General features: G+C 48.1%; 1 protein-coding gene across 1 annotated transcript in view; it reads right to left on the reverse strand.

Moving 5' to 3' along the window:
- Positions 1 to 14,090, reverse strand: part of URM1 (ubiquitin related modifier 1) — a 15,465-nt gene extending 1,375 nt beyond the window's left edge. Inside the window, exons 1-3 of the mRNA XM_010079143.1 lie at positions 14,039 to 14,090; positions 12,756 to 12,824; positions 653 to 734 (exon numbers count right to left, since the gene is read on the reverse strand). Of these exons, the coding sequence (XP_010077445.1) occupies positions 653 to 734; positions 12,756 to 12,824; positions 14,039 to 14,090 (203 nt within the window). The remainder of the gene's footprint in view (positions 1 to 652; positions 735 to 12,755; positions 12,825 to 14,038) is intronic.
- Positions 14,091 to 15,099: the final 1,009 nt, after the last annotated feature.

Raw genomic sequence — 15,099 nt, forward strand, 5'->3', positions numbered from 1 at the left:
CCGGTGCCCACACCAAAGGCAGCAAACACCCGGGATCCACTCCGAGCCCCTGATTACAGGCAAAGGGATTCCCTCTCTTTGATCTTCAGTGTCCTGCGATTGTCTCTCCTGTTACCAGGGGACCTAGCGCACGCTTCAGCTCACAAAGATCCGTGACGAATGTTAAACACCCCCAGCGCCACCCCGCAGTCAGGGATGGCTTGCACAGCTCACTCTGCTCCATTTCTCTCGGCTTTTTTTTTTTTTTTCCCCCCACCACGAGGTTGGCCCCATTTTGACAATAAAAATACATTTCCCAGAAGAAATATTTGTTGGCATTTCTCCGAGTGACTGCTTCAGTCCCAGTGATGTCAGCAGGGAACGGATAGATCTGCTAAAACTCCTGGAATTGAGGATACACAAGCTACGCTGCTGCAGGTGACAACGGAGAGAAAGTATCGTGGCCCTGTTCCACATTTAAGGTTTAAAGATTTGGGGTGAGGGCTGTACGAATGCTCTCCGTGGAACAGTGTAAGGTGCCTCCCTTTATCACTTTAGCAAATCCCATATTTTCAGTCATTAACTTGCTTCTTGCAACCAACGGGAAAAACGTTCCCCAAACCGTGGGGATCAAGAGAGAAACACGAGGAGGATTCCCAGCAGCTGTACTTACACAGATTCCCCTTGCATAAATAATTCTGGGCGTTCTTTCAGCAGATTCTGTTTGATCCACTTTAGCAGGTTTCTGATATCCCCTGAAAGGAGAAAGGACAGCAGTTTACAAACTAGCTGACGGCTCCTAGCTGACGCCAGAACAAAGTGATTGTTTATCCACAAAAGAGTAGAGGAGGAACATGCAGGAGGGATGGAGGGACGGGGATCGCTGCCACCCAACAGGCAGCCCTGCCTCCGGGCAGCTCAGTGCTCAGGGCTCTGCCCCAACCCCACGGTTTGGCACGAGAGGCGTCCCACAGAAAACACATCCCACAAAGAACCAGCGTAGCCAGTGCCAGGTGCCACCCCACCCCCACGGTTTGGCACGAGAGGCGTCCCACAGAAAACACATCCCACAAAGAACCAGCGTAGCCAGTGCCAGGTGCCAGTCCAGCAGGACACTGCCTACGTGGGGATTTCCTTAAGGCATCCCACATCCTGCCAATCCGATCCGTTATCACCTAACAAACTGATGTTTAACTGTGTGTGTGCTAAAAAAAGTCCAAATAAGCATCCTAAGTACAGAACGGGCTAAAGGTAGACAGCATCGGTACCAAAACCAGCACGAACTCTTGCAGACAGGAGTTCTGGGGCACAACCACGTGCACGCAGGCAGGCACCACGCACAGCAGCTGTATTTTGGACACCTGCAGCATCCCTTGGCATCCCACCTGCTGTCGTGGCGTGTTCCCCGTCCGGGCCGGCTCCCTCCCTCCACACTTGGTGCCTGCAGCTTCTTTATTAAAGCTCAGCCTTTATCTTTCCATTTCAGTAGGTGACAGGAAGGATTTGTCTTCATGTAAAAGGAGGAGGAGACACTGCTGGCGGGTTTTTATAGTATCAATTTTACTTTGTGAGGCGAAAACAATTTCTTTAGTGATAGCATCAGTTAATTTCCTATTGGAGAGGTGAGAAGCGACAGAGGGGGGAATAATCCGTTACAGGGTTTAGAGAAGCTGACAAATTGCAATGTGGAGTTCTCCTGCATTTGCCTCTATGTTTCACCGTTCCACAAACCACTTCATCATTCTGAATCCACAATCAGTTATTCTCCTGGGGCTCCTTTAAACAACCCTTTGAAAGCCCCAAAAGAGTTTTGTTTGTTTTCGAGGCACGAGGAAGCTTTTCGAAGGCACAAACCCACCAGCGAGGGCTGGGGCCCTGCTCACAGGATGAGCTGGGATGCTGGGATGGGTTTCCACATCTCCCTCACGTGTGGCAACCTCGCCGTAGGCACGGGGAACCTTTCTGCACATGCTTCTCCGAGCTAAAAATCAAACTCTGCGTATGATTCCCCCTGTGTTTGCTTCATGATCAGCAAAAACAAATGTGCTTGTAGCGGCTCTACTCAGTCCCTGCCTTACCTCAGGATTTTATGGGATGGTGGATGCTACCCAGAGCAGAGCTGGGACTCTTCCGAATAATGTTACCTACCCCCGTCGCTTCTGCCGCACCGAGGATGAACAGCCCCAGCGTAGGCAGGTGCACACCAACTAGGCGATGGGGACACGTCCATCTGCCGCAGATGGGGACTCTGCTCCCAGGGAAAGGGGGAGGGGGACGCACGGAGATTCCCTCTGTTCCCCCCGGTTTCCCAGGGCATCACAGCCTGCTTCCCGGCACTCCGGTCCCACCGCGGGGCTGCCCAGAGCACGCCAGGTATCGCTGCCTCGGAGCGCTGGCTGGCTCTGGTCAGGGCAGAAGGAGCTGCTTTGTGGCGTAAAACTGCCCGGCGAGCTGGGGCACCCGCCTGGGGCCCACCCATGGCTCCCCTGTAACGATAGGTGGTTAAGAGCATAAAATAGAGCATTTTCTGCTGCTTTCCTAGCAACATGCACTGGGGACAGCGAGCACCACTCAGAAGGTAAATATATATATACACAGCACGCCGGCCGGTCAGGCACCAGAACCTGAGTTACTGGTATTCGCCCTCCCCCCAGAAATGTTGCTGCAACGTAAAGCTCTCAGGATCTGACACCCAAAGGACTCCTGCTCTCCATCACCAAGAAATGAAAGCTGGAGAGGAAGAAAGACAGAGAGGAGCCTTCGGGAGAAGGAAGGGGGGGCACAAAGGGGACACCAGCCCCACTGCAGCACCGCCCGCGAGCTGTTTCATATTTATGTGCTTGCGGCAGGGCACACAACAATGAGCCGTGCCATACACCATTCTCCTTGCATGGAATAAGCAGCTCCTTCCTCTGGGACCTTTCAGGAGAGATCATTTAAACAGCAACACGCCGCACCAGCTGGATAAAAGGCAGCCACCTAGAAGCAGCCTGGACGGAGGGGCGAGAGGAGTGATTTATTCGAGGCTGTGCTGGTAGACTCCCTCACCCCTACTCCTGCCGTAATAAATGTTATTTTCAGCCCCACCTGAGCCTACATTCATTTCCTCCTCCCCAGAAGTCACGTACACACATACTGAAGAATTTAGACAGTAGGGAAAAAAAACGATACCCCTGTGCATGCCTGGAGCTTCCCCCCTCCAAACATCAATGAAAATTCAGACCCTTCCCTGCAGCCAACCTTAACACGTAACACTTTTGGCTGCTTTCTTAGCATTGAATTTTTTTCCCCCACCTTCATGTCTCTACACTCTGTACACCGATATTACTAGAACAAATCAATTATAAAGGATGAAAAACGACCAGAGCCACACCAAAACCACCTCCCGCAAGTAAGATATTGAAAAGGAACGAGATTGCTCCCATGGCAAGTGGTCTGGGGAGAAGCCATCTTGCAGCTCAGCGCCTCCAACAGCAGCCTCGCTCAACGGCTCCGGACTCTGCATGTTATCAGGATGGAAACAATCAGAGGTAAATTATAGCACAACTGCTTATCTCTTACAGTTGACACACGTAGTGTTCCTAAGACATTTCATTTCTGATATTATGCTATGGGTCTAACAGGTTTCCAGCTTCCCGGGCTGAGGATTTGCTACACAAACAGCGGGTCCTCTACAAATGATCTATAAGGAGGGAAAAAAACCTCAGCCTGGTCAGGCACCACATCCGCCGACAAGTTAAACCATCACTACAACGCAGCGATTTTACACTCGCGGTGGTTCTGAAGCCGGCCCCCACCACACAGCAGAGGCATTTGCTATTTGCAGGAGCACAGTTGTAGCACACGTGCTGCCGTTCGGCTGCATTTTGGCCCAGGAGCGAGGTTCGGGTGAGAGCTGAGACAATACAGCGTTTCCCTCCCACAGCACCAGCTCCAGTCCAGTATGATGTATTTCTGTCATTGCTGCACGGTCTCAATAAAATCCCTTTGGCAGCCTGTTCCATTTCATTCAGAACAAACAAATATCCACACCAAAAAATCCACTCTAATTATCGTTAACTGTCCTTGCCATTGGCAGCATCAGCAGACAAGCAAGAGCGAAGCGGCTACGGAAGCTGAAATATTCTCAAACTGCAAAGGAGGGACCGAAGCACATGGTAGGAAATCCCTGTCTCATTTGTATACAGAGACAGCTTCTGCTGCCTGTGCTAACAGTACATCAAACCTCTCCAAATTCACAGGAAAAATAATCTAAAGTTAATTAAAAAAAGAAAAACCGACAAACGTTTGAGAAAACTGCTTAGTTCAAGTGCACAGATGGGAGCTCAAATCCACAATACACGCATAAAACAAATCACCCTGCGAAACACACAGCTCAGGAAAACAAAGTGTGTGCTCGCAGTGACACAAAGTCATTGGCTTGTCACGCAAGCGGACAGGATGCAAAAACTGCAGCGAGCGTGCATACAAAAACCCAACAGCATCGGCTCATTTTCAGCCCAGCTGCATCCTAAACGCTCCTGGTTGTGGCAGACAGAACCACACAGTCTGCTCGGTCCTCCGGCGTATCCTCCGAGGCCTGATCTTCAGCATTACCCCAACTGTTCCTGGATGAAGAATCTGCTGAGCTCCCTCTGCAAGAGAAATGCATCTAAGACTCCATTTTAGCGCTGCCTGGAACAAGAGCCCGGGTTCATCTGCACCCTCCAAACCAGGGCTGAAACCCATAGATCTTCCCCAGCTCAATAAAACCTCCTGGGCCTGACAGATTCATCAGTGATAACTCAGCAGAGAGGACACTCGCTGTGTGCAGAGAGAAACCGGGTGCCTCAAAAAAGAAACACCAAGCTGGGTGTTGCACTAGAAGGATCTCGCACCAAACCAATAAATGTGCAGAAATGCAGAAGGATTTTGCCAAACCATAATACCAGTGGACACGGCGCTGGGCTCCCAGGGAGCTGCACAGGGAGCTGGCAGATTCACACACACATACGTGCGATGACCAGGCACCTCTGTGTCCCCTGCCTCAAAATCCACATACAAACCCTTTGGGGGCACCCAGAGGGTGTCATTACACCCATATTCTTGTCTTGGCTGCAGACCTGGGAGCTTATTTCGGGGAAACAGGGGAACCCTATAAAGGTCGAACCATGGAAAATTCCCTTCTGGTCCGTAATAAATAAGATATATGCAGTGCTGGTCACTAAGGGGTCAGTGCTGCGAGAGCACAGCGCTTTCCCGGCCGCCTTGCGGATCCCTCCCCATGGGGTACCATTTCTTTGACCCAGAATAAGATCATTTATCATACTGACCATGGCTGAGCTCCAATTTGCTGAGGTCACTAACTCTGGACGAGCGCCGCTCCACCCACATTCTCAGCCACCGGCCTGTAACCATGACAAAGCCCCTTCCCCGCCGCTCCTCTGCCATTATTCCCCCTGCCTGCATGGAAATGTATAGAAAGACAATTTGTATACCCCTTTTTCCCACTTAAGCAGCTTGTTTTTAAAATAAACCAGCTCCGTGTACCTGCTGCCCCTCCAGGTGAATGCCTTCTCTCTGCTTTTGAACCTGTCGGCCCTCCAGGAATCTGCTCTCTAGAAGAGCTTGTACAAAACCTGACCTCAGGGATCCTCCACCTCCTCCAGCCTCCCATCTGATATGCAAATCCTCCGCTGAAGCAGACGAGGCTGTGCCATAAACTGCAGAAGAAGACCTGGAACAGCTGGTATAAACGGAGTCACAGGCAAATGGGTTCGGTATTACACAGAGTGAGCAGCAAGGCAAAATTCTGCAGCAATTCCATTTTCTCTGACAAGTGCAGAAGCCAATCCTGCCATGCACTGGAGTGGGCAGTGATTTAAGTACTAGAGAAAAAATTTGGGGATAACTACTGCCAGACATAAGAGAATCCCAATCATTGCTCTCATCTGTTCTTGTCTGCTACAAATTAACATCGAGGTCTTGGCTTCTGTAATTCTAAATTGTGTTATGAAACTTTTTTCCTCAATTCTCGGCTACACGAGCAATGCTCTTCTCATTTTCTTGTGTCCACACAGGGGTAAGGGATCACAGGAGTCTTTCACAGCCCGCCTGTCAGCAGTGAAGGCTCGGATCCCAGCCATCACCCAGCAATCCTCAGCCCTGAGATTTTAATCACAACGCTCATGAACTGGAGAGGAGCTGCTTGGGATCTTCCACTCCCTGGCAGGAGAACACAAGTTCAAGGGATCTCCAACCCCACTTCTAGCCAGCAGCAAGCCTCCAGATCCATCAGCTCCCGTGACAAAAAAGCACCTCCGAGCTGATCCTTAGGGTGAACCTAATTCCTACTCATTTCCAAAGTCAGAGCATCTAATCCCATAACAGCCAATGCTATTGTCACTTCAGGCTCCCAAATAAATGCCAGCGCACCAAACTGTCTCTTTTAATTAGGATCACAGCTCACTAATGCTGGCCCAGAGTCTTGCCTCTCATTCACAATTGTCAAAGGAAGGAACCGAGAGAGCCTCAAACACCATCACACCGGCAGTGAAGTGCCAGACTGGGAATCGCAGACATTAAAAATAACATTTTGTTAACAGGTCCTGTGATTTCATCCCTCTGCCAGTGCAGAATTATTCTCAACAAAAGACCCATCCCAAGCCTTGCCCGCTCTGATTTTAAGAAGCTTGAGCAGTGCAGACCTGCTACCAAAGCCCGAGGAGACTGTGCCACGGTCTAAGAGTTTTTGCAGTCAGGAATCTTCTGCTAACGCACCAAACTCCCACTTATTCATCCCTCCCTATCAATCTATGCCCGATGATATTGCGTCACCCTGGCTATAATCTGTCCTTCCCAATGACAGAGGAGATATCCCACCTCATCACTTTTCCATTCATTTATCCTGCTTCACCTTGAATGCTGCTGGATAATTTTTTTTTAAGCTGCCCAGGAAGACAATTCAGAGAATGCATTGCTAACTGCGGGTGTAAAGCTTAGCTGAAACCCATCACACTGAAATTTCCCCTCTATTTTCCCAGCTTCTGGGTTTTACGTGCATGCACATGCACTGAGGGTTAAAAAGGAAAACCGTATCACCATGACAAGAGACTCCATGGAGCTGGTGAGACCCCAGCCTGCAGAGGAAGGCAGAGGGATTCCCCGGCAGCCTGGCACTGCCCTGCTCACAGCCGAGGGAATCCTCCGGGCTGGGCTCTCTCCGGCACTGCCAGCTGGATCAGAAACTGCCTTGAAATCAACTCCTTGCCCCCCTCCCAACCTGGCTGATGTCCCCTCTGGCTGCTGGATGAGTCAGTGTCTCAGCCCAGGAACCGCCGTGATTTTATTCCTCTAAATACAGAAATGGCGCAGAGTCCGGTCCTGGCTCAGAACTGCTCTGCTGTTATTAGACTTTCATATACGGCAAGCACCATTAAACCGATTCCTGTCCACCCAACCCAGCCACCCCCACAGATACTCCGAGCCCCTCAGTCTTACTTGAAAGGGGAAAAGAAAGGGCCAGTGAGATGATCAGGGTGGAGGAGAGGGGGGGTAAGATTTACAAGTGAATGGAGGTAAGAATGGAGCAGTTTGTGGGATAAAGGGGCTGCAGAGGGAGCTTTACAGATGTGCAGAGGGACGGCGGCTCATTGTTTAATTAAGCAGAAAGTGGCTCTTTTGAAAAGCAATTTTGCACAGGAGCTCTGAGCTCAGCAAACAACTCCTGCGAGTGAGGGCAGGAGGAGAAAGGAACAGCTGGCCCGGAGCCGTGTGAACCGCATGCTAAGCGGTTTAAAGGGCCCGGATCCTCCTCCCCAGCCCTGCTCCGCTGCCACCCCCTGAACAGTGCTGTCAGCACAGCAAATCCCACCGAGAGAAAAGAGAGAGCGAGGGGGGGCTGGCACAGAAAGGTTACCCTGCTAGGTGTCCGCACTGCAATACAGCGGCCGGGAAGGAGGGTGGAACAGCCGGGCTTTGTTATCCCAGGGATGGGTCACACACAAGAGCTGGTTTCTGGGTGCCTGGGAAGCTCCTTCCACAATGAGTTGGGATGAGCTGAGCCGGTAACACGGCTCCACGGCCTCCCAGGAGAGCGCTGTGACAGCCCCGGCGAGGGCGCGTGTTTGTTTCCCCGTTCCCTCGGAAGGACTCGTTCCTTGTGCAGAAGCGACATGTGGCCTCGCTGGGACAGGGACCCGAGGCTGGGCACGCAGCTGCTGAGCTCTGCAGCCACAGGGACCGCTCGATCGCAGCGGCGGGCAGCGGCGGCTCCGCAGCATCACGCCAAGCTCCTGGTGCTGCAAGTGCGGCTGCTCACAGCGATTGCTGGAAAGAGCAGCCAGGATTCAGGGCTGCGCTGGTCCAGGCTGGGGTCCCACACCGTGTAACCCACCGAGTCCTCTCTTCCTTGCCAGCCAAGACATAATAACCTTCCTAAGAGAGATGTGCAAGCAGGGGAATAACCCCAGCGTCATTTGAGACCTGCTGGTACAATACACTGTGGTTAAAAAGATCTGACTGCATGGGATCCCATAGAGCTGCAGGGTTTTATCATTCCTCTAATAAGTCTCTGCATTACCAAATATATTTCTAGTCTTTCTTTGGAGCAAGTTTTTAAATGTTAGGAATAATAAACAGAGGAATAAAAGCATTCCAGGATATTAATAACTACAAGGTACCACCTAGCAATAGCACTGGGCATTTACAGACAACCGATGCCAAATGCCACCCCTGATCATACACGTTGTTTGGCACAGCACTCCAGCCAACTCTGAACACATGCCACGCTGTATTTTTTAAGCCACTCTGCCTGTAGCACAGGTCTGATCTCCTGAGATCCTCAGGCTCTTTTCCGAGAAGATGAATGCTCCCAGGTCCCCCAGCTGCCCTCCATGCTGCGCAAAACAAGGCCCCTGGAAAGCAAAGCTCTCAAGGAGCAGACCATGCTCTTCTCTGCAGGGATTTAACATAAGTAGCACTTGGCAGATTATTTTTATTTTCTCTCTAAAAAATAAAAAAAATCAGATTAGCAACAGGCTTTTTTCTCTGGGGTTTTGGTAAAAGAAAATCACTAACAATTACCAAAACATGCTGATTAAAAATTTATCCTTCCAGACTTGTAAGTGCCAAAACACACAGTGATTTCTTGACTACCCCAGAAGGTCTGAGTGATCAGTGCTGAAACTGGCCACTGCTGCTCCAGAAACACAGCTCCCATCACTGAAACCACAGGAGAAGATGGAATCCGAAGGCCTGGACCTGCAGCTGAGCAGCCTGCAGCACAACTGCCGGAGACTTTACCAACAGCCCCAACCTCCGGAGACAACATCCAGCAGAGAGCCCAGCAGAGAGGTTCTGCAAACACTCTTCATCAGCATGAGGCTGCTGAGCTGAACCTGAAATGACTACAAGGGTTAAACAACGCAGTGACTTCCTACCCGTCCAACTGCGTCCACACATCTCCCATGGCCACAGACAAATCCAGCACTGTGAGTCCCAGCGAGATGGAGGAAGGAGCTCCGGCATCGCTTGCCGAGCAGTCGTACAATGATCTATTTGATTACTGAAGCACTTGGTTAAATGACTCTGGCTTGTTTCAGGAGGAAGCTGCCAAATACATTTTCAGTTTTTAATTTAGGGTTTCTCTCTTTTATGCTCCATTGTCTCTAATAGCCTCTTAGATGCTTGAAAATAAAGTTGATTTCCCTGCCAATTTAATCCTCTCTCCATGTGACAAATATCGTTATTCCCCCAGCTGCTTTCTCCCACACACAGAGTTTTTATGCAGAATAACCCAACGGGGCACTAATGCCTTTAGATCCTCTAACAGAATTATCAATGGGATCATCGAAATGGCCAGCAATCTGGGACGAGATTCTTGTTCAACTTGAGGTCTTCTTTCTGCAACAGCTCTAAAAGATTACAGAGTCCTGCACAAAGTGTGGCGTATGTAAATTTGTCTGCCTATGCAGGTACATCACATCTTTTAAAGTTCCTACTTGGCAACGACAGGCTAAGACTGCTCCCACTTCAGAGATAAAGAACTGCTGTGGTACTGACGCTAGGATACAAAAAGCCCCTTGGATAATAAAAATAGGTCCCGTCACACACTGTGCCCCTCGTGGCTCGCTCTTGTCCCACTTGCAGCTTCCTTCCTCCTGCCGTTCCTAGTCCCTCCAGGAGCCCATCTCCAGGTGTCAGAAAAGGACAGAGAATCAAATCTTCTTGAAAGTTAACTAGATCTGGAACCCACCTACCTTCCACCCAGTGCCTGCTACCAGGAAAAAGGAAACAACCACGTAATGATTTGTTCAAACAACATTATTATCATTCAGAACACTGCTCTTGTCAACTCTGGAGCACGACTTGCTTTAGTCACATCAATATTTGTAGGTATTTCTTCATATAACTTTCCACCTGCCCTCACCTCTGGGATATATATAAAAATGCCCAAATAATTCAAATATAGCCGGGCCCAACGTCCCAGAGAGAAGGCGCTGCTCCACAAAAAGGAGGACAAAGACAAAAATAACCTAGAAAGAAAGGGAGAGTGGGTAAGAGAGGCCAAAATGGCCAAAAATAAGCTTGACGGCTAATGAAATCAGTTAAAACAGGGTTAGAAGTGCAGGTCTTCAGGCAGTGTTCATACTACAGACCCTGCCTCGGAGTATTAAGCGATGGTGATATGGGGTAAGGTAAGTGACAGGATGTACCGAGTGGAACTGAGCTGTTTTATTTCTCTAATCATAGCAATTCTGGCTGCACGAGGGCAGCAGGGAACGTACTACAATTACCATTATTTACCCAGAGATAGGTGAATTAAACTTTCTTAATGTGAATGAGGAAAACACATGGCATTAGGAACAACATGAAATTGCAAGAATTCACCAAATTTCTTATTTACATGTTTCTGATACGATTCTACCAATTCCTCACCACTACAACATTGTTCTCATCTGGAAATACTAGGAGGGGGGTCTCCAGTGATCCCGTACTGTCAGACATTAACCCCACAACTGCCTATGCCACCCCTGTGCTAAGTGTAAATGTCATTATAGGAGAAGCCTCATAATTCAGCATCGGCTCCTCAGCCGCCGCAATCCACAACCAGCCCCAAAGCCGAAGCCTCCCTGTCACTCCATGCACACACACGACACCACCAAACCCAAGGAGCTGGGCAGTGGGCACTCGTCCATTCTGCCACTCTTGTTACAGGGACAGCAGCATCTGGAAAACAGGGCAGCGTGAAAAGCCGAGAGCGATAATGTGTTAGATTAATCTGGAATGAACCACTGGGGATCATGAGTTTGAACCCTGAGGTGGAGCCAGGTCTTCAGGGAAAGATTTATCCTTCACGACCAACCCAGCTCCTAGTGAAGAAGTTTTCCCAGCAACTTCGAGTGGGAATGGATTAGGCCACATACAACTGCACCGCTGACAACCATCGGGCTAGAAGAATCATTCTTTGATACTAATCCCCCCTTCCCCTGGCAGAAATAAACATCTCATGTAATAACTCCTTCTTCTCGAGCTTCTGATCGTGGTTTGAGCACCACCAACGCAGTGGGTATCAGTGGGTATTTCAAATTTACAGAACACTGAATAAAATGATGCTCTAGCCCACAAGTTTATAAACCAACTAAATGAGCATTTTGGCATTTCTTTACTATCTTCCCTTTAAGGATCTGAAGTGCTCTAACAGTGCTGGAATTTAATGCTGAACTCTCTTGTGATACACAACAGTATCAGCACTACTTCACTAGCAACAGGGGAAAGCTAAGCAACACGACTAAACTCACAAAGCAAATCAGCATCAGGTCATGTTTCTGGATCCCTGGTCCCTGTCCTTATCCACAACAACACACTATTCCAGTGCTCCTACTATATCTGAATTACACGTACTTCTGTCCAAGCATCAAAAGCTTCTACCGATGCCATTCAAAAGGTATTAGTTGATAACATTCCCTGATGCTTTGTATGATTTTGGTTTATAATCCCACTCTCAAATAGCACAAAGCATTGCAATCTAACTGGAAGAGTTCAAAACATACCTGCGGCAGAATTTCATTGCAACTGCAGCATGTGCGCACATGCGGAGAAACATGAGAGTTAGTGCAGCTCTGCTCAGTACTGATCTTCCAAATCACAAACCAGGGCTATGGCTGTTTATCACTGGGACACTCATCTTTAGCTTAACAGCATCCTACTTTTTTTTTTTTTTTTGTAGGGAAGGCTGAGGCAGGATGTCCAGCATCCCATTTGAGCACTACCCTTGACATTTTCAGCTACAGAGTTAATGTAGAACGATTACCTATACTTGAAAGTCAAATGAGTAGATAATATACATTTCTGTATTTTATGTACATCGCCATACACACCCCCACATATGCATACACTACATATATATGCCCCCACATATATATAAGCCTCCTGGAAAGCTCAGAACAGGCAAGAAAAAACAAGGGAGAGAGGAGGTTATCGGTGGTTTCAAGTATCAAGCAAGACAAATGTAGACTTCATGGAAACATTCAGAGGCTGTTGTCTATCCAGGAAGAGGGAGACAAAATTCTTAAGGAAGGACTTGATTGACAAGTGCTCAGAGGACAGGAAAGATGCTCAGAGTGTTTACTTTGAGGACTAACCATCGTCTGCCAAGCTATCTGATCCACGGCATGTCTGAAAGTGCTTTGAAAATACATTGATTCCTGTTGCCACCTAACGAAACTGCTGTACAAACCGGCTTTGTTTCATTTGTTGTCATTCTTTCAAGTCATCCAACAGGTTCTGATACTCACAAGGCTCTGGTTGACAGGGCAAAGTCACCTGATGCTTTTTGACACCATCGAACAAGAGTTCTGCACCACCTCTGAAATAAAAACAATGAACCACTGAGATTCGGCTTTATTGTCAGGAGGAAGACAGTACAAAAGAGGCGATTTACATAGATGCCACAACAGAGAAAACAAATGACAGACTATATTTAGCACAGGATTCTCTTTGTCTTTTTTTTCCCCTCTTGCAAACCACAAGTTTGTAGGGGAAGTTGCCATCTCCCATCGCCAACATGCACAGGAGGCTCCAGCACGGGCCAGAACCCCACGGTGCCAGGCATCGGCCAGCAGAACAGGGAGATGGCTCCCGTCCCAACGCACTGACAATCCGCTCAGCAGGGTCCAGCCTGGCGCCTTCCCTCTCCCTCCAGCGATCAGCACTGCCTCAATTCAAACAATATCACAGCCACCACATCCAACATCGCTCGTCCCCAACACCTTTGAACCAGAAGTCTCAAGGCGTTTTACAAAACATGAAAAATTGTAGCATCCTTCTGGAATAAATAATCCTCTCGTTTCCACTTGTAAACAGAGAGAGGAAATGACTCACACGAGGTTACACAGCAAGTCAGCTGCAGAGCCAGCGCTCCTCCAGCCCTGGCAACCCTTTCTTCATCTACTTACTATAAAGCATTGCCTCTCGGGAGGGGCTCGACTGGGAGAAGCAAGCAGTGCAAGTGACAACGATGACAAGTTAAACTAAAAATAAGTAAATAAACGCATAACCTTCCTCCACTGAACACCCTGATTAACATCCTTCTTCGAATATTCAGAACACACTGGGGGACTAGCTTTGGATAACGAAGGGATGGCCTCTGCAAGCACAAGCAAAATACACAGAGGCTGGGAAGCACAGGTGTGGTCCTCACACCTGAAAAAAGAGGGATTTGAATTGGGTCCAGGTACCTAATCTCCTTAAGCTCTTGGAAAAAAAAATTCATCTTCGTAACTGCAACTTAGAAGCCTCAGCAAGCTCCTCACCTACACCCATTTTCTGCAAAAAGAACAATTGTGAAAAACTTGAGCTTTACAAACATAAATCAGTTTTCCTGATGTTGTGAGGCCACGGGCCAAACTCAGTCTTAGAAGACTATAAAACTTTATCATGTGAGTAAGGACATGGATAATAAACACGGATGCTCCTTTAAGATACAGGACACAGAAGCAGACAGCATGAGCTCTTGACTCTAGACTGAACAGGATGGCCACAGTTTTAACAACTAGGAAATGCTTAATAAACTCAACACATTGGATACTCAACTGAAGCAGAAAAATGACCAACTCGTTTTCAAAGGGCATATAATTGCAGCAAAATGTTCTTCCAACTTACACACAGATCATTTCAGAAAAATTTACATATGAAGTTACTTTCTGGAAACTTATTGGTGCTTCCCATCCCTTGGAAACCAACACAATGAAGAGAAGTATTTAAAATAAAAAATTCCCACCTAAATATCAATAAAGATACATCCAGACATTACTAAGTTCCTTTAAATTCAATATCTAAAAACTCCACACTGGGTTTTCTTGGCTGTGCAATGGAGGAGCACAACAGAACCCTTGTTATGCCTTCGGCAGCATCACTTATATGCAACAACTCTCCTAAAGAACACTCTGTTGGTGTTCTTCCACCAGCTCACAAAAAATAGTTATCTGAAAATTGAAGCAGCGATTATTAACACGGGCTGAGATTCATGCAAGGGAACAAGTCACGGCGATTATATGAAAAACATTTTTTTATGTAATGAAAACAAGGTCACGCTTTGTTACAGCGGGAAAATGTAGATTGCAAGATAAGGTCCTTCTGTAATGCGCTAGCTGTGGGGAACTCAGCTGTGATTTGTACATAGAGAGCTCATTTATGCATTTCCAAGGGAAGCAAAAACGCATCTCACTCTTCTGGGAAAATCAGGAGAGTTGCTGCAGCTGGAAGTGGGAAAGACTGAGGAAAGGATTCTTAAGGAGAAGAGTCCTTAAAGGGTTATGGCATTTCTGTGTTCCTGAAAGGGTGGGAAAAAGCAAATAAATAGTCGCCTTTTAGCTTTTGCTAAAAAGAGGCTTTAACAAAATAACAGAAGTATTTCCACCAGTGTGCACAGGCTTCCACTGCAAACGCTCCAACCTCCCAGCACCAGGGTGTGAACAGATCCGGCAGCAGCCTGAGCGCAGCCCCGCTGCACAGCCAGGCCCCGGCCCTTTGCACGGGACGGGAACGAGTGAAACAACCTATGTACACCCAGAGAAAAAAGCCGGAAAACGAGGGGAAGGTTTTATAAATAATTTTAATAATTTAAAAAAAAAAAAAAGA

Source organism: Pterocles gutturalis, unplaced genomic scaffold (genome assembly GCF_000699245.1).
Source record: "Pterocles gutturalis isolate BGI_N339 unplaced genomic scaffold, ASM69924v1 scaffold37433, whole genome shotgun sequence".
Lineage (NCBI taxonomy): Eukaryota > Metazoa > Chordata > Aves > Pterocliformes > Pteroclidae > Pterocles > Pterocles gutturalis.